We start from the raw sequence: 21,329 nt of genomic DNA on the forward strand, positions 1-21,329 counted from the left end.
CTATTCATCAAAGAATCCTGATTTTAAAAAAAAATGTATCATGGTTTCCACAAAAAAAAAAAAGCATTTCAATATATGTATAAAGCACATATTCAACATTGATAATAATAATACATGCTTCTTCATTATATTTCTATAAAGATTGCTGACAGATCATGTGACACTGAAGACTGGAGAAATGACAGGAATAAATGACATCTTTAAATATATTAAAGTAGAAAACACTTAATTTTAAATTATAATAATATTTCACAAAAGTACTGCTTTTTGATCAAATAAATGCAGCCTTGCTGAGCATAAGAGACTTCTTTCGAAAAAACAAACAAACAAAACAAAAACACTTCAAATTTGAAATCTTGATCAAGCTCTATGTAAATGCTATGACGAGTCATACAAATATTTCAGCACTTTTTTATCATGTTTTGATTTCTCCAAAATAATTAACACATTCATCTGAACAACACTTCATCATGTTTCCAAAACTGACCTACAGCAGCTCATTTTCTAACACAATACACAAATGTACACAAAATGGATAGTTCTAGTAAAACAGTGAACAAAAGTAAAACTTTACTCTCAGATGAAGCCTGAAGAAAAGGACTAGAGAAAAAAAAAAAAGTAGGACTGAAAGGGCTGGAGCGAGCAGAAAAAGAGGAGGAAGAGGAGGTGTGAGAACACGAGTCATATGTAGTTCATTTATGTTTTTGTCCTTTTTGGAGTTTGACATGGTCTCTATATACTCAGGAAAAGGGTGTACAATTGTTCCTTTAGGCCGGGGTACAACAGCTTGCCCTTAAAAGGTACAATTTTACACCCTTTTTCTCTGTGTATATGGTGTTGTAAGAAAATGTGCTACGTAAAGATTGTAAAAAAAAACAAACAACACTAAAAATGACACTTTTACTGTTATGGCCATTTTAAAGCAATTTGGTTCTGAAACATTTTCAACTGTAGTGTATTACGCAGAAATATTTTATGGCTGCTCATTTGCAAAAAAGAAATGAGTTTAATTTACAGACATCTTGTGGATCTCTCTCATTGAACCGTTTGTTAAGTTAAGCTCCCATATAGGTGGAAATGTAATATTTCTGATGCTTTTACAATCGTCGTATAATAAACGTATCTAATATCAGTAGCAGCAGCTATATTGATGCGTCTCCCATATACTCCGAGATCTACTCCCTCTCCTCTTCCGTCAGGCTTCAGTGAGGTGATGAGGGCTAATTAACACACCACCTGCTCAACTGGAAGAGCTGATGAGACCAGGGAAAACGGCTAAACATGACTGGGACCCATTAAAGGAGCAAGTAAACACCAAACCAGACTAAATCAAACTAGTCTTTTTGTTTCTCTTCTCGAGCCATGATGGTAATCAAACCCCACCATGAAGACGAAAAACAAACCCTGAAGGACATCTGTCGTGCTTGAAGGTCATTCTTTATTTTTGCCACTGTATCTCTTGGCTGAGATTAAAAACCCAGAGATACATCAAACAGTTGAAGTTATCAACCAAAAACACCAAAATTTGACAAATAATCAAAATATGAAAACGAATATAACAAATAAATGAGGCCACTGAGTATATTCACACAATTCTGCATTCTTGATCTTGCCTTCTGTTTGGATTCACTAATATTTTGTATTATCTAAATTTCTGGATAATAATAATAATGCCCAGAGATACATCAAACAGTTGAAGTTACCCATTTTTAAATGGCACATACTAGTAAAAATGTCAGGAGTCAGGGGTTAAAATAATTAATTTAGCATAATATTGTCTGAAAATGTATAATGTTATAAATGTGTTTATTTTTAAGTGAAAATATTTGAGTGAATCGAATACTGCTTTGTTTGGATGACATTAAGAGTCATAAATATGAATAAGAATTATGATACGAAGCCAAAATTATGACAAAGTTGAAATTATGAGATAAATAATTTATGATAAATTATGACAGATTTATAATTACATATGCAAGTCAACATTGTGTACATTTTGACATGTCATTATTCCAACTTTTTACATAATTGTTTTTGTCGTAAAAAAAAAGATTTTTTCAGAATTTAGATTTTTTCATGTCATGATTCTTTTTTATGGGAATGGGTTTTTATAGATTTTGAGTGGTACTTTAATGCTTTTAAAATTCACTTTAAAACAACTGTTGACATTTAATTGGTATTAGCTATGTTTTTTTAAGAATTATTTCCCCCTGAAAATCCTGTGACAATGCAAGATAACTCGCACATAAACATATGCACATCAACTTAGTTTACCAATCCAGATGTCAGCTCATTTTGCAACAGGTGGGGACCACAGCAAACAGGACTCCATGCCTGGACACTTTACACTGCCACCCTAAGCGGGTCAAACAATATTGACAGCTTGACTGAACGCTCATAACCCCACAATGCTCTGGCACACGTCTCTGAGAATACTGCACTCAGATATACTGTGGTGCCACTGTGTCTAAGAATTACACACTTCAGTACACACCGCTACTGAACTTGGCAATGATGGCCAATGACTGCATTCCTTGGATAGTACACAAATGCCTTATGCAGTCTTTTCATTAGGTTGTACCTTACTTTGCATTACATTATGGGATTGATTTTCAGACATACACAAAGTAAAACAGCAACTTCCTCTGCAGTGCAGCATTTGGAGTCCAATTCAGTCCACTTGAATATATACTTAGATAAATGAGGCCACTGTGTAATGTTTTATTCACCCAATTCTGCATTCTGCTGTGTAGCTTAATCTAATGAAGAGTGAGATACAGAAAGAACAAGATACTAGAGACTTTAATGAACACAGAGAATCAACAAAGCAACTACACATTAAACACTGACGACGGCTGACAAAAAAAAAAAAAAAAGAAAGCAGGGGCCATTTGTACCAGCTGTTCGTAGTTACAACTTAGCCTAGTTTTGACATAAATGGGCATTAAGTTACAACTTAAAGTGCCCCTATTATGCTATTTTAAAGTTTCCTAATTTAGTTTTGGAGGTCTCCAACAATAGGTTTACATGCATCAAAGGTCAAAAAACTGTTTTATTTTCTCATATTATACATTGCACATAACCACAATGTTCAATGATTCTCAAACGACTCGTCGGGCGAATCAGTCTCTCTAAATCCCTCCTTTCCGCGAGCCAACTCTGCTCTGATTGGCCAGATGGCCCAGTCGGTTGTGATTGGTCTACCGCGTACTGCGCATATTTCGGAAACTAATGTCCATTACCTAAACTGAACTCCAGCTCCATCCGGAGGTTGGTCAATGGTCAATTTTACACAGATTTACACCAATCCCAGTGCGAGTCCGAATCAATAACGAAACATTGGTAGAACTAGTTATTCAACCTACTATGATGCTACTCAGTTTGAGGTACATTATGAGATGTTTCAACTGTAATTCCTCACCTTCAGCATTAACAAGTGTGCGTCCATCAACAAACCTGTGTGTGTGTGTTTCTACTTAATTGCAGTGCACATGTTGGAACTGTATCAATAACAGCACATGCGTTAGCCGAGCACTAACGTGAATGACTGATGTAACATTAAAGTTTGCAAAACAAATCTTGCTCCATCCTTTATCTTTAGCTAAAGTAGTAAGAATGAAATACAATCTGCATTAAGTTTTAGGTAATACTGCAGCCCACAGCTGATTTACAGTAGTATTTCAGTAAGACAGTAATAACGTGAGTTAGCCGGTTAGCCAGAGACCTACTATACTAGTATTTATGGCCTGGTCTGCCTCAATTCCATGCACTCCAAAGTATATTTTAGAATGAGCTCATCCCCAAAATGGCTTAATTATCATAGAGAAGAAGAAAGTCAAGTTATACTGTTTATGTACAATTTCGGTTATCACATCCTGAGCAAATGGTCATCAATTAGTAGAATGGGAATGGGTGTGGGACACAGAGAACCATCTCAGACAATGAAGTGTCACAATTGGGGCAATTTCATTTACATTAAAAGTGGCAAACTGTAACAGGACAAACGGTTTTAGATTTGGATGTTCTGGGTTCATTCTGACGCAGGTGAACCCCAGGTGCTTCATGTACTTTGTCACTGCTATGCTGCAATAAACTTCATCTTTGAGATAGTTTTTTTTCTTACACCTTCAATCAAGAGTAATGCACTGAACTGAATCAATAAACTATATACCCGATGGTCTTCAATTCTTTAGACATAAATGATAATGCTGACATTTATGCTTGCATACATTTGAAGAACATTATGTGAAAAGATTACTTTATTGTGGCTCTTCAACCCCATCCTAAACAGCACACCGCTGTGTGCATCGTTTCGTGTTGTGCATATCAAATAAAATCAGTCACATAGTCAATAAATGTAATTTCTTATGTTTTTCTTTGTATCAGTATTTATTTATTCATCCTTATTCATTTAATTTTAAATACAGTTTCTGAATGTTTTTTTTACATATAAAAACATTTATGTTTTTCATGATTAGGTATCGTATTTAATGGAAACTTGTTTTGTACCGTTAGTTATGTGAGGTAAAAGAAGTTAGAATGAAGGATAAACTGAAATTCACGACACGTCAACACAATTTCTGGTTAAATATTTGAAGGCTGCTGTTGGATCATTGGGGGTAAATGTCAGATTATGCGACTATGCATTACTTTATGGAGAGATTATGACTTACCAGATGCGTTCTGCCTTGAGAACAAATGGTGCAACAGAATAAAATAAAGAATTAGTTACAAACTAGCTAGCAGTTACCAAGCCTCTAGTGAGGTATTACTTTCCAATTTAAGAAAGAATATATGAATGGCTGGTGCAACCCTACCCAGGTGTGTAACTAAATTAGCAACCATGGCAACAAACAAGCAATGAGAACTCAGGCAAACAGAAAACAGACAACATGATTGTGACACCCCCCTCCCGGAAGGCATGTCCTCGCGCTCTAGCAAAACCAACAGAAGAGGGAGGGGGTTCCAGAGGTGGGCGGGTGGCAGGAAACTGGAGGATCGAAAACACGAGTAGGAGATGATGGGGGGAGGAGCAGGGAGGAGACAATGGAGGGAGGAGCCAGAGTAGAGCCATAAGGATGAAGGTCCACGGTGGAACCGATGAAGGGAGGAGCCAAGGTGGAGCCAGAAGATAGACCGACTGAGGTTGAGCCGGGAGAGGTAGAGACCCAGGCAGAGCAGAGGAGACAAAGACCTGGGGTGACACTGTAGGCCTGGAGGGCCAAGGCAGACCTGCAGGCTCGCGGGACTGAGGTGGAGACGGTGGGAGTGAGGACAATGGTGGAGCAGAAGGGAAGAAAGAGCTTGTGGAGCCGAAGGGGAAGAGGGACAAGGTGCAGTCGGAGGCCGTGGGGCAACCAGTGAGCAAGGCGAAGCCGGAGAGATGAGGGAGCCTGGCATAGTCTGAAGGATGATGGATCACGGTGGTGCAGAGGGAGCGTGTCGCCAAGGTGGAGAAGATGGGTCGACAGGCTGAGTTGGAGCTAGGGGATTGTTCGAGACCTGGAAGCCAACTCAGGATCTGAGCAGCTAGGAGGAGCAACTGACGGAGGAGCTAAAGTGAGCCAGCGAAGGCAGAGCCGAGGAACTGCATGACATTGTCAAAAGGAGAAGAGAGTGGGAGGCTGGGCAAGGCCATGTGCGACAAAGGAGACTCAAGTCTGGGAGGGACCAGTGCTGACAAAGGAGGCTCGAGGCTGGGTGGGACCAGCGGCGACGAAGGAAACTTGAAGCTAGCTGCAAACACAGTTGACGAATGAGACAAGAAACTGGATGGGACCAGCATGGATTACAGATTTTGGGGAATGATATCATCCAAATCATCATACCATTCCTTGTGGAAATGGAGCAGCACACCCTCAGTGGTGGTAGTATGGGCGGGATCCCACTCCATGCCTTTAAACTATACGGTCACTTCCTCAGAGATGAACAGAGATACAGCTCACATAACCGGTCTGACTGGGCAGGCTTGGGCTCACAATTATAAATGCATATATAAAATATTGATGCAATTGAACAATTAATGTTTTAAAAGTACAATTTTGACTATAGACATATAATGAAAAAAATAAATTATACTTTTAAATATGAAAATGAAACCACCAGTAGCTGGCAGCAAATCACTTAATCAGTGAGACACAGAATTATTTATTTAACCAATTCGTTCAAAGCAGCTGATTCATTCAGTAACCAAACACCGCTGTGTGTTGCACGGAGACGCACACTAGTTCTGCAATGGATTGTCACTTAATATTAACTTATTGTTAACTGAACATTTGCTGAATACTACTGCTCCTATTTGTGGAAACAGCTTGCTCTTGTGATATTGCTTAATTAAATCATATGTTATACAATAAAAACAAGACTTTACAATCATATCTTTTTGATTTTGTTGGCATTTGTATTCATTTTGGTGACATTTTTGACAGAATCCCTTGATTTTATTATTAAAAGTAGTTTGAGACTGAGACAAGAGACCTTCAAAAAATGGTCTCGAGACCAAGACCGGTCTTGAGTACTACAAGACTACACATTGAAAACTGACAACCCCAAACAAAGAACTGAGAAAACCGAGGGCTTATATACACAGGGAGAGAGATAATCAACGTAACATGGAAAATGTGTGAATCAACATGTAAAAATGTTCTATATATCCTAATCATTTGTTAACAACATGTATTCATTACTTCAATGAGCTCACTGTTTGTTGCCTTAAATTAATATATTGTTAGCTAACTGTGTGATTTGTATATGTACATTTCTGAAATGCTGATCACTCTATTTAGGGATCACTCTAAATTGTAAATTGTACCTTTCTGTAAAGCTGCTTCGAAACGATATGTATTGTGAAAAGCACTATCAAATGTGAATCGAAAGATTGACGAATCGTTCATGATAAGATCAAAAACAAGCACTTAGAAAACAGAATTTTAAAAAAAGGAATTAGAAAGACAGATTGATTTTGACAGGTCGGGTCAGGTCTAAAAGTTCATTAATAGACATGGTTCAACCTTCAACTTTAATTTCCATGTAGACCTCTACTTTATAGCCTGATACAGTTTACAGTCATTTAAAGGTTCACAGCACCTGCTGTGTAACCTATAATCAATATGAATAAGACATCTGTTGTTACCCTGGTTACCCTCAGCGGTGTGTTCCCCTACTCCTCATACATAAATAATAACTCTGATTGAGAATCCTCCATGTGCAGGTGTGTGTGTGTGTGAGGTGCTATCAAGATAAAAGCACATTCCAAATGTCGAAGCCCGCACTGTCGATAAATTACAGGGAATGGTATGAAAACTAATTTGGCTTTTTCTGAATGATAAGAAGGTGTAGCGCAGAGGTCTTTCTGGGCTATCTATATCCATCTGTGTTACATAAAGCAGTTCGCTCTCTTCAGAAAAGGCCAACAGGGCTCGCGTGAAAAAATGTTTTGCACCGCACCCTACTTCCCCTGTTAAGGAACCCAGCTCCTCAGGGACTCCTCCACACACACATACTGAGGTGCCATCTCAACTGACAATAATTCATTAATCAGGCTATGCAAATGTCACAGCCCAGCCATGACTGTGTCTCTCATCTCATCTATCCATATCCTAAAATAATAAACAGCCTGTGTTTTCTTTAATGTTTTTTAAACACACTATTGCTCTCCCAGGAACAAATATGAGCATCAGTTGTTTTTCCACCTTGGTCTAATGCAGACAGTTCACACTTCCCCAGAGAACATGATGAAAAACACCCGTAGAGGTCTGGATTATAGTATCATTCCATCCACACCCAATCATTAAAATACATTTGTATATAAAAATTATGTAAAATATAAAAAAACATAAGGCTATATGTAAAAATGTCATGTATTAATTGATTTTTTTATTGCGAATATGAAAACAAATAAAATCGAGACCTTTCCTGACTTCCTAGATTGTCTATGAAAGACAAAAAAAAAGTATGTTAAGGAGGTTTTTTCCGGGGAAATAAAAAGGATTTGACGTTTACATGCGCTCTTGAGAGCCTCTCTTCCGATCTATGACGCATTAAGTGAATGCTTACACAATGGTCAGGATAATGCCGAATTTTTCATTCTGTACTGTATCGTAAATGTGTCATGCATAGAAAAAGGTAGAGCTGCACAATATATAATGAAATTATCAAAATAACGCAAATGTACATATCGCGATATGCGTATCGCAACTGCACCCAATGCTGACTTTGAGCCGGGGGGTGAAAACCTATTGAATTTGAAAATCAAGGTAAATTGTACTTGACTTGTCTTCCGGGAAACATGTAAGTATCTTCTGTTGCTTCTGAAGGGCAGTACTAAATGAAACAACATTATATTTAAACAAAATAAGAAAAATGTGGACATCTTCATCCTGTTCAAAAGTTTTCACCCCCCGGCTCTTAATGCATTGTGTTTCCTTCTGGCGCATCAGTGAATGTTTCAACCTTTTTTAGTAGTTGTGTTTGAGTCCCTCAATAGTCCTCAGTGTGAAAAGATGGATCTTAAAATCATACAGTCACAGGGTTTCTGCAGGTTTCATCAAATCTAATTTAATGCTTTTTAATGCCAATTTGTTTTATTTTTAATGCCATATATATGTCGCTAAATGTCGATAGATGACCTCATACGGCAATTCGAATATTTGCATTCACATTCTGCCAAGTGTCAGCCCTTTATATTTGTTTGCTTCTCTGCTGCTACCCTTTATGCTCCCATTATATATTTTAATACAGCCAAATCCACAATAAAATTGTTTCATCTATATATTTTTCAGTTTTTGTTGTCAGACAATATAAAATAGTGACTGAAACGCGGCCCATTAAGACTACATACAGGGCTCGACATTAAGCCTTGTCATTCACTTGTACGAGTAAAACAGTTGCTTGTCCGAAAAAAAGAGATTTTTTGTAGTGTAAAATTTCTGAAGCAATATCCTTTTAGAATATTGGAGCTTTAACATACTTGAATCTACATGTGTGATAGATTTGTGTCTGTTACCAATCAAACTAAATCATTTACAAATTTACAAAAAAAAATTACAAATGCATTAAATAATTTTATGGGATTGTAAGAAATGTTAAGAAATTAAAAGTAAACCACCAGTAGATGGCGTCAAGTAACTGTCTTAAGTGAGTCATTCATTCAAACGATTCATTCCAATGGCTGATTCATTCAAGAATGAGGCAGGTGTTTATAAATGGGTCATTGAATCTTTGACTCAACCGATTGGTCAAAACGCTGAATCATTCAGTAACGAAATCAAGACTGAGCCTGTGTCTCAATGTGCATTCTATCCATCCTAAAGACATTAGTAATATTCAATACTATATAGGGCGGATAGTATGCACATTGGGATTCAGGGTTGCTACACTATGGTTCTGCTGTGATCTTTGACTGTTTTTGTTCTATTTTAGCAGTGAAAATAATTTCAAACAATGTTCCTTCTAAAATGTAATTGACTTAATATTAACTATTTGTTAACTGGACTGTTGTATGAAATCAGTGTCACGTTTTTAATCGTGATGCTAGCCTGCTTAGGAAAACAGCATTCTAGGTCGTGTGATTTTGTATCTGATAACTGTATCAAGGTAAAAAAAACTCCACATTTTGAATTTTAACCGCAGTATGTTTAACTGAGTTTCCTTATGTGTGTGCGTCACTCATGTGTCCATTTCCCCTCGAGATGGTGCACAAGCCTAAACAGCTATTTTTTTAGGAGAGCCACACTGATAGGGCAAAATCAATAGCCACTTTTACTGCAAAGTTATCAAAAGTTAAATCCAGTCATAAATAGCATGTCTGCTTATCAGTCATCCCTGAACATACAATATGCAAAGCAATAAATACAAAAGGTAGATAGATAGTGGGTATGCATAATATATTTTAATGTAAACGTTGTCAATTGAATTTTTTTTCTAGATTATTCACACATTTTTCTGTCTAAAACATGTTTTTCATATATTGTATGATGTAATAATTCCACAGTAAATCACCAATGTAGAAAAAATAAAGACAGTATATATTAAATATTTGTTCAAAGTTAATTTAAGACGTTATTTAACTCATTTAAAACTCATTGTTCTTATGAGGATACTTCATAAAACGTACATTTAGGCATAATTCTGTGTGTTATTGTTTGTTAAAGAGCGAAAGAGAACTTGATTCTGGCACAACCCAGAGCCATATAGAGAGAGAGTTGCGACAACTCCATAGACTCCAATGGAACGGTTTTTTTTTACAGCAATGGCGGCTCGCGGAGACTCTCAATAGTTCCCGGAAGTAGCAGCCGCGCCATAGAGTTACAGCAGAACAGACCGTTTGTGATGCACTTTTAAAAGGTAAGACGTTTAATCAGTAAGATTTTAAATGATCAGCACATTTTAATCAAAATAACTTGTACATTAAAGCCTGCTTGTGTAGATTATTCATCATTAAAAAAATATATATTTTAAAAACAACATCGCTGTAACTACATACTCATGGTACATACACATGTCGATGTGTAATAAAATTATTGAAAATCAATGCATTTATTGACTATTAATTACCAAAAAGCGCAGTTCTGTCACTGTGACTATCAATTTGAATTGCCCGTCAAAGCACTTCCTGGAACTATTCGAGGTCTACATGAATCACGTGACTATCAAGCGTTTTGAACTTCCGTTGTCGCAACTCTCTCTCTCTATGGCTCTGGCACAACCCACACCACTAGGCTGCGTCAGAAATCACGTACTGGGTGACTCGGACGTACTACATCCGCCATGTTGTCATGATCATGTGACCTACCAGCGTCAGTTGCGTCCCTTCACCTCCATTCATAAATCGTCTTCCATGGCCTCATGGGAGGAGAGTAAAGTGTCCATCGCATGCGCACTTCAGAATCTCGCCGAATCTCGTAAGAATCTTACTATGAATTCGGACGTACTACTCTGTTGGCGTACTGTTTTTCGCACACTATATAGTAGAGAACTATTCGATTTCGGACGCAGCTCTAGTTTTTTTGTTCTCTGGCAGAGCGCACAGCCTCAACTGAATGCGCTGCTCCTCTCAGCCACTCAGCAGACGCAGAGAGAGGTGCGCCTGCGCAGTGGCAGGAAAGCAAGATCTCGCGCTCGTGCGGCAGTAGCGGGGGTTTCGGAAGCTAGATCAGGTTAATAAGTATATTCATCACATTGCGCTTTCTTATGAAGGCTATATTCAATATAAACTGGCTATCTAAAAAAAAATGCCTGTAAGAATACAATTTAATGCTTTTTAATGCCATTTAAGGCCTTAATTTTCGCAAAATCCATTTAATGACTTTTAATGCTTTTTAATGCCCCGCGGATACCCTGAGTCATTGCTGGAGAGGGTTCAAATATGAAAAAGAGGCTGGAAAACTGAAGAATGTGCAGGACCTGGAGGATTTTTCTGAAGAACATTGGGCAGTTTAACTGCTCAGGACAAACAAGGGACTCGTGAACAACCATCACAAAAACAAAAAAAACAGCGGTGGATCGTCAAGGGAATGACACACAGCACTGAGAATCAATGGTTCATAAACTTTTTATCAGGGTTATTTTATCTTGTGGACTATATGTAAACATTTTTTATGTAAAATATCTTATTCAGGACAGTACTAAATAAAAAATAACATGCATTTTGTATGATCCCTCTTATTTAGTTAAAATTATTCTGCAAGCGGTTCACACACTTTTTCATGCCACCTTATTTAGTTAAGATTATTCTGCAAGCGGTTCACACACTTTTTCATGCCACTGTATTTAAGCAATGGATAGTTCATGAATTGTGTGTATAGAATCACAAACACTGCAGAGTGTGTGTGTGTGTGTGTGTGTGTGTGTGTGTGTGTGTGTGTGTGTGTGTGTGTGTGTGTGTGTGTGTGTGTGTGTGTGTGTGTGTGTGTTCTAGGATCTGCCTAGGTTTCTTCTGCTCTGCGGAAGTGGCACTTCACAGGCTCCACAGGTGAGCAGCTCATATACATGCCCTGAGCACTAAGTTCCCAGGTGCCATCTGTGGCCATGGCAGCCCTGGCGTGAGTCACATGCCACAGCCCCTCCCTGCCAACCCCACAGAGACACAAGGACAGCCACACAAACACACTGCCATTCTGTAGCAATGGTCTTGCACTTACACCCACTGCGCTAATATCTCCTCTTTCCAAAGTCCTGAAGACATCAAAGAACAGCATAACGGTGGACTCCATGTTAGAGTCCACATATGTGCATGTAGAATGAACTGGCATCTTCCCAATCATGGCATGCGGAAATGCCTGGGTAGCCCAGTTCCAACACAGCATAAGGGTCCTATGCCAGTCCACAAACACACACAAAAATAAACATTTTCCTTCCTCTAAGCGCACATTTTTGTAGCCATGTTGCTTTAACTGTGAAGACATAGAGGCCTGAGTTTGTAATAGTGGCTGAAAGGGCAGGCTGCAATGTGCCAGTGGTGATAAATGCACATTATGATGTGACTGGAGGCTCATCTCCTCTGATCTGAAGAGTGATTCTGCTCCCACTCATTTCTGGCACAGACGAATGAAGGCTTGTAGAGAGGCAGGCAGTGATGGAGAGCTCCGTTCAGCTTCAGTGCCTTAGCATCTGTAAGACCTCCTCCCTCAAACACTTTAAATTCACAGATACCATACAGAACGCTACAGAACCGTATAACAGTAAAACATAAAATACTGGAATTGACGTCTTACAATCAAATAAGCAATACAAAATTGCTAAATAACATTTAAGTAAAGCAATATCACACAAGCTAGAGTGCTGTTGTTCCAAATATCAGTGCAGCTGGAATTTGACCATAGGTAAATCACATCCATGCTGCTATTTAGACTAACAGCATGATTATGACTATGAGTATGATGAATTGTAAAATTATGCAAGTAAAACATTTTAGACACAATATTTGCTCCATCAACTAAAATAGTACCAAATGAGGACTTGTTCTGACCCTGAATGAATAAGTGATGTTGAACTAATCGGTTGAATGAATGATTCAATGACTCATAAAAGGTAACTTGTTTTGTTCCTGAATGATTCAGGGTGCTTCTCAAACAGAAGGCTGCATCCTAGTGAGGCCTCCTCAGCATTGAACACTAAAATGAGACGGTCTAGTAAGTGCACATGGCTATGTCACACATGTTCCCGCCCCCACGGTCATGGTGCATTTTGGAAAAAAATATTTTGCATTGAAAATCTTTGTATTGCAGTAATAAAAAGCCAGTTGCAATTGTGAGTTATAGTCAGAATTGCGTGATATAAAGTCGCAATTGCAAGTTATAAAATCAGAATTGCAAGTTTATATTGTAATATGCAATTCTGACTTTATAACTCGCAATTCTGACTTATTTTATCAGAATTGTGATATAAACTCACAATTGTGGGTCATAAAGTCAGAATCGCAAGATATAAACTCGCAATTCTGACTTTATAACTCGCAATTGCGACTTTATATCACGCAATTCTGACTATAACAGAATAAAAGATATTGAAATATAATTTCAACTTTTTATCCCGCATTTCTGAAAGTCATAAAGTCAGAATTGTGTGATATAAAGTTAGAAATGGATGATATAAAGTCGAGTGATATAAACTCGCAATTCTGACTTTTTTTTCTTGCAATAGCGAGTTTATATTTTACAATTCTGACTTTATATCACACAATTCTGACTTTATATCACACAATTCTGACTTTATAACTTGCAATTCTGACTTATTTTCTGAGAATTGTGATATAAACTCGCAATTGCAAGAAAAAAAGTCAGAATTGCGAGTTTAAATCACAATTCTGACTTTATATTATCGTGCAATTCTGAGAAAAAAGTCAGAATTGCGAGATAAAAAGTCGCAATTATCTTTCACAAATTTTTATTCTGTGACAGAAACAAGCTTCCATATATGCCTTCATTTCCCAAAACTTTTTTGTTTGTTTGTTTTCCATTTAATAATGAACGCAGACAAGCTCAGACAGTGCTGAACCGTTTTCCGTCAGTTATTTTTCATGAATTGGAATGTGTGCGAGGAATCGTGGGTGATTGAAGGATGCGAAGGATACACTTGGTGCATCCTTCTAAATGAGCTGAATGAAGAATGTGAAATGAAAGCTGCCTTCCAAGGATCCTTCAAATTGAGCGCTGATGTGGAAGCCGAGATATGTAGTCTTACTACCATGCGTTTGAGAAGCACCCTCAGTGTTGTTAAATGAATCTGCTAAATGAATGATTCAATGATTCTCTCGTAAGGTCACATGTTGTGCATCGATGTGACCTGCAGAAAGAGTCAGTGAAAAATCCCCATCACTAACACAGCCTGACAGTCTATCTGGAATGTGTAAACACAGACAAACAAAATCAGCACTCTTGAAGCACAGTTCGGCCAATCAGATTGGAGGACCGGAACTAACTGTAGTATAATAAGTTCCTTTCCACTGCAGTGAATGCAGACTTTTCACTGTAGAACAAAATGTGGTCAAAAGTGTGAAGTGGTAATCTTCCATCATCTTACCACATCCTCTCAACAGAGGTGTACGGGTGTGGACCGCCTGTCTCTAATTTAATTGAGTATTTGGACCGGAGGTCGGATATCTCTCCCAAATAGAATTACACACCATTCAGTGATTCTTAATAGGCCTCCAGGCCAGCACTAATATTCTATATCAGTCATAATTTGCTTTTTAATAGGAGGAGGCCTTTGCTATTTCAGGTAGCTCTTGCTCTTGTGGAGAGGTAATTTCACCCTGTTAAAAAGCCCCTTCACAGAGCTTCACCAGAAGGCTCTGCCAGCCTAATGGAACTGTCATAGAGATGTAAATAACATTGGCACTCTGTGAAACAAGCCATGAAGGGCAGGCAGGTTGAGCACAAGCAATGACCCTAACTAAACCTTTCCTCTCTGATATGCACACACAAGCACAAACAGAGCCACATGCTTAGGCATGTGTTATGCAACTGAGGAAGCGCTTCAGCTCTGAGAAAGAATAACTACAGTAGTCACTTTAAGAGCAGATTAACTGACCCAACAGTCAGGTCGATTAGACGTGATTGTTCTGCATGAAGTCACAAGTCAGCCTTGACTTTAGTCAGGTTTTGAGTCAACATCTTTGACAGCAGCACACCACAGTTTATATTTAAGAATAGGGAAACATTAACACGTAATCCATTCAATAAGGTTGTTCAACGCGAAAGTAAGGTGTTTTCAGTGAATGTGCCAGACTTCCGATTTATTAACTGCAATAGGGAAGTAACGAGAAGAATAAATCAAAGTGCAGTAAACTGTAAAACTGTTTTCGCTACAAACCAGCTTGTTTAATTAAGACACTACATTAAAATAATGTGGTAAGAAATACCCGTTTGCAATATCAAGCAGCATAACGAGCAGTTTTGTACAGCTAAAAATAACTGGACGCAAATGACACCGGAATGACGCCCGCCCTTACCTGAAAAATAAGGTGGATACATTTAGGCAGTGGCGCTGTAATGAATTTAAATAGGGATTAGAGGGCAAGATGGGCTGGTTGTGACATCATCAAGTTCATAAATAATAATTGGCTCATACTGACATTGCCAGGTAATTTTCCTAGACTGTCCAGCCATGTAACTTAATATTCATGAGCTAAGTCTTCACCTTGGTACACCTCATAAATATCCAGTGCAGATATGCTTGAATTCCATGGTCTTGTAGATGTTCCACGCTGTCATGACATTGAGATGTAATATCAGATCACCTTTACGTTTTCAAACAAACTAACTGTACTATTTTGTGTCTAAGTGTCTAAGTCATGGGTCAATCTGTCAATTGGGTCTATAGCTCATATGCGAGACCCATAAAAACTGAAGCGTAGACTTGAAGTCCAGTCGCCTTACATTTGCGTAAGCAATCATTCTCTTTGCTCAAGTCAAGTGCATAAATGAAAATGACAAGCATATTGCACGCACTTTCCAAAAAAAAAAAGAAAAAACTCAAATGAAAGGTTTGTTTTGGCATGTTAGATGCATGTGGGTGTAGTGTAGCACTGCACATTTCTTGATTTCCATCTACTAAACACTGCCAGTGTGCAGTGTGTGTTTTCAAGAGTGCACACTCTCATTCATTTCATATCTGGGAGTCTCTCGGTCCAATCATTTTGTAGGTCAGTGGATATACGCATGGATCCGTCACCTGTATTTCTTTCTTTCCTAATGTGGTGTAAAGATAAAGGTGCCTTTTTGCCCCCACATCAAAAAAGATAAAACAAAACCCTGAAACACCAGGTACTAAAACTACAGCAAATTGTAGTCTATTGTTATGTTCCGTTCTCATCATCAGTAACATTATATTAGAAATGCAATTTTAAATGCAAGCCAACATAATATTTTAATACAATTCTACTGCATTTGGCTGAGTATGTCAGTATTGGCTATATGTGAGAATTTGTGCAATACATTCCACAATCACAATGACATTCTAAGTGGTATTTGACTTCTAACATCACTGACTTCATTAAGGAATACATTAGCCTATTGCTCCATCAGATAGATATCAGCATGTATATCCTTTCCCCCAAAAAGTTGTAATTGTTTTGGAGTGTATAGCGTCTTAAAATAAAATAATAAAATTTATAGACCCCAAAAACATAGTTACATGATAGAGAGTATAGTTATAATGATTTCAGGATGTAAAGATACCACTGAGGTCATAATCATTTTGAAATGCATCACCTCCGATATTGTTTTAGCATTGATTTTTGTAAGGTATTAGCGAGGATCCTTTACACAATCAAATTGCTTTTGTGGAGCTCTTATGAGTAAGACATGCTTAAAACAGGCCACTGCTCATTGGATCTACACTGTTAAACCTAACGCTCAACAAACTTAATTGGTTTGAGTAGGACAAACATAACTTCTTAAAGGAACATGCCACTTTTTTTTTTTAAATGGGCTCATTTTCCAAATCCCCTAGAGTTAAACAGATGATTTTTACCGCTTTCGAATCCATTCCGCCGATCTCCGGGTCTGGCGGTAACATTTTTAGCATAGCTTAGCATATATAATTGAATCTGATTAGAACGTTAGCATCTCGCTCAAAAAAAATAACCAAAGAGTAGCAGACAGACGGAAAATTAAAAGTTGCAATTTTCTAGGCCGATATGGCTAGGAACTATACTCTCATTCCTGCGGAATAATCACAGAACTTTGCTGCAGTACCATGGGTGCAGCGGCGCAATATTAAGTAGCGCCTGAAAATAGGCTAACTTCCGTCAACATAACCAACATGACAACCTGCTTGCACAGAGAGCATGCTGGGGACTATTTTAGGCGCTGCATAATATCATTGCGCCTGCTGCACCCATGGTACGGCAGCAAAGTTCCTTGATTATTACGCAGAAATGAGAGTATAGTTTCTAGGCCTAGAAAATCGCAACTTTTCATTTTCCGGCGGTCTTAGTACATGATGTAACTACAGAAGAGTCAAGTTTTAAATAGGAAAAATATCGAAACTGGTAATTTTTTTGAACGAGATGCTAACGGTCTAATCAGATTCAATGATCTATGCTAAGCTATGCTAAAAGTGCTACCGCCAGACCCGGAGATCGGCTGAATGGATTATAAAATGGTAAAACGCAACTGTTTGGGGAGTTGGAAAATTTGCCAATTTTCAAAAATAGTGGCGTGTTCCTTTAACTTTTATTTTAACATACCCAAATAAAAATGTCTGCAGCTCTTAAACACTATGGTCTATATTAAATCTGGTCTTATTTTAGACTAGACACTTGAAATTTTGTTACCCAAGAGTCATAATAACTCAAAGTAGTATAGGAACAGAGTAAAACAAGGTAAAATTTACATGTGTAAGTGACTCTTAAAATTTATTTTTAAATTGAAATTCACTTTAATGGAAAATGTTCTGCAATTTAATTAACATTTTCAAGGTCCAGAAAGGTATTACAAACATAATTAAAATAGTTTATTTGACTCCATTGGTTCAACCTTATTTTTGTTTGTGTTTGCGCACTAAAATGTATTCTCAACACTTCATAAATTTTGACTATTTTAATGATGTTTTTAATACCTTTCTGGACCTTGAAAGTGTTAATTAAAGTGCTATCTATGGAGGGATCAGAGAACTCTTGGATTTCATCAAAAACATCTTAATTTGTGTTCCGAAGATGATCGAAGGTCTTACGGGTTTGGAAGGGTGAGTAATTAATGACAGAGTTTTCATTTTTGGGTGAACTAACCTTTTAAGTTGCTGTACTCATTCAATAAGTGCTATACCATGCTATTGTTAACATGTTAGCAAATTAGCAAGTTGGCATTTTCTGAATTAGTTTGTTATAGCTAGCAAAATATTTCTTAGCTTAAATCTCATTGAACGAAATTTTTGAGTTCTGACAATTTATTAGGGATTACAGTGAATAACTCATTTGATTTGCAAGAACTCAAAATAAAAAGTTAATGAACTAAATATTTTATATGGTAATTGGTATCAAAATGTATGAGTTGGCTAACTCAGTACGTCAAGTTAGGAGCAAGTACCATGCATGAGTACTACAAACTCAAAACTTGATTACTTAAAATTAGGAACATCCTCAATTTTTTTGAGTTAATCAGTCTTATTCAGGTTTACAGTGTACTCAAAAAAACTTGTTAGAATCTGGGTTTCGCATCCAAGTTCCAACCTAAAGCCATTGTATTGAAATGATATCTGATAAACAATAAAACCTTTCTCACTCTGAGACATCCCTCTGTGATGGGCTCCCCTACCTGAGAAGACTATTTTCTGGGTCGCTGTGTGAAGGCAGGCAGGCTAAATGGCAAGGAAGGGAACTGACAGATTCTTTGAAGATGCCAATTAGACAAGCTGCCATTTAGATCAAACACACCAAGCTTTTTTCTGTGCAAAGCCATGGCATTTATCAGCAATCCCTGCTTGTTAGGAGAACAGACTGAAGGCTGAAAGTTGAAGGTGTCCAACCTTCCTAACAGGATGAGAGAGGACTGCAAAAGGTGAAACCTTCTGAACAGAGAAAGGAAAAGGACTGAGAGCTGAGACGAGTGAATACAACTACCCATCAGGTTACTGCAAACTATTTCTTTTTTTGACAATTTCTCTTTAATTCCTAAACTTTCAAGAAATACAAATTAATAAATAAATAAAATAATACAGAATATAGTTTTAGCCAACAAATGTCCCTAAAGGGGGCGGGGGGTTGTGTCAACACAGAGCAATTCTGTTTTCTCCAGACACCAGAACTAATTGAACTACAACAGGTTTCATTATTGTAACCCTTCAAGACTGAATGACTGAATGTCTACATTCGATAAGATGGTGCAATTTACACTTCAAGTGAAATGTAATTGAAATATGGCAAATTATGGTGGACTATTTCTATCTTCCTCATCTCTAACTGGCTTGTAGCGTACTTATCAGCCCATGCTATGCTAAGGCCTTTAAAGACTGTGAAAATGACGGCGGAATGGAATCCATTAAAGAGGCAGTGTGCCTTCTCTGTCACAGCCGATAAAAGTGATCTCATTACTGATTACACACGCTTCCTCCTCTACCTTCCACTGTACAATACATATCCAGAGGTAAAATGTTACTCACTGAGGTGGGGAATCTGGGTACATGACGTTTACTTGAGACAGCGTCTCCACGTAGGAGTCAAAGTCAAAAGCAGGGGGAAAGTCCTCAACACAAGTGGACCTCAGCTCTCCAATGGAGCCACCATATGAGAGGCCATCTGGAGCTGTAGGAACAACAACAACAACAACAACAAAACGTGAATTTTTGTCTCTTATATTATAAATTTGAGAATGTTAAGTCTTGAAACAAAGTGAGACTTTCATTCATTGCACATTGTTTTGTACCTTATTTATTTCCAAAACCAATATAGTAATACTCGGAAAGGGATAGGCTAGTTCACCCAAAAATTTGAATCCTGTCATAATTTTCTCATCTCTCCACCATTTACTCATGTCGTTTCATACCCAAAAGACTTTTGTTTATCTTTACAACACAAATATAATATTTTTCATGAAACCAGAGATATTTTGCTACCTTATTGAAAATCTATTCCACCAAAATTGTGTTGCTTTGTGGTTTAACCCAAGACTTCTAAAGAGACATTATCGCTTTGTGTGATGAACAGATTTAATTTAAGCTTTTATTCACATTTACATTGATCAATAGGGGTGTAACGGTACACAAAACTGACGGTTCGATACGTAGGCTACCTCGGTTTTGAAGTCACGGTTCGGTACGGGTTGTCGGGTTCGGTACAGCAGTTTTACAAAATTGTTTTTTATTTATTTTTATTAAACAGTGGTTTACTGAAGAAAAAAAGTGTCTGTCCTTAAATTAATTAAATTATAACTAAAAGTTAATTGAAGATATTGCTTTAAACTATAGGGAGCCCTTACTTGCACATTATTATTAAAAGGTTAACAACAGAGCACAAACTATTAGCCTAAATTGCTATTTATTTTTGGATATAATAATCAACACTCAAATAACATAGTATGCAAACATGTAAACTTCATATAAGGCAGTTTTTGCAATAACTTTTTTCTTAACTGTTAATTGTATTCGGAAACTGCTTGGTACACGCGTCCACCGAACCGAAAGCCCTTTACTGAAACGGTGCGGTACGAATGCGTGTACCGTTACACCCCTATTGATCAACACACATACATTCAGCACATCAAGTATAGAGGAAGCTCAAACATAGTTGATTGATACTTAAGAACAAAGATTTAACCTAAATTAAATCTGTTTATCATATAAAGTGATTGTGTCTTTTTAGAAAACTATGATTACACCGCTATCTCTTTATGAACTTTTTAAACAATCAAAGTCTTGTTGTGTAGACTTTCAATGGAAGGACACAAATCTCTCAGATTGAATTAATAACACCTTCATTTGTGTTTTGAATATGAATTTATGGAACGAAATGAAGGCGAGTAAATGATGACAGAATTCAAAACTTTGGGTGAACTATCCCTTTAAAGCATTAAACTTCCATTAGCAATATAATGTGTATAAAATGTGGTTATGACATAAAACCATTATATTCCCTTAAGTTCTGCTACACAAAGACATCAAGGTAAAGGAACATCTAAGAGATTTAAAAAAAAAAAAAAAAATTGAAACATACTGCTGAACTTTTTTGATAATAGCATTATAGGTACAGACACCACCAGTATTTGTAATGATTGAAAAGCAATGAGAATGTGAATGGGTTTTCTGTAAGGTCCAATTTATTTTAGGTGCCTATCCATCAATGACAGCCTGGCTTAACAAAGTCTGTATTACATTGTGGCATGATCACACAA

General features: G+C 37.4%; 1 protein-coding gene across 1 annotated transcript in view; it reads right to left on the minus strand.

Moving 5' to 3' along the window:
- The window catches only part of bean1 (brain expressed, associated with NEDD4, 1), an 86,398-nt gene that overhangs the window by 5,213 nt on the left and 59,856 nt on the right, over nt 1-21,329 (minus strand). The window contains exon 4 of the mRNA XM_079808545.1: nt 19,603-19,744. Coding sequence (XP_079664671.1) covers nt 19,603-19,744 — 142 coding nt within the window. The remainder of the gene's footprint in view (nt 1-19,602; nt 19,745-21,329) is intronic.

Source organism: Gobio gobio (assembly GCF_949357685.1).
Source record: "Gobio gobio genome assembly, chromosome: 2".
Lineage (NCBI taxonomy): Eukaryota > Metazoa > Chordata > Actinopteri > Cypriniformes > Gobionidae > Gobio > Gobio gobio.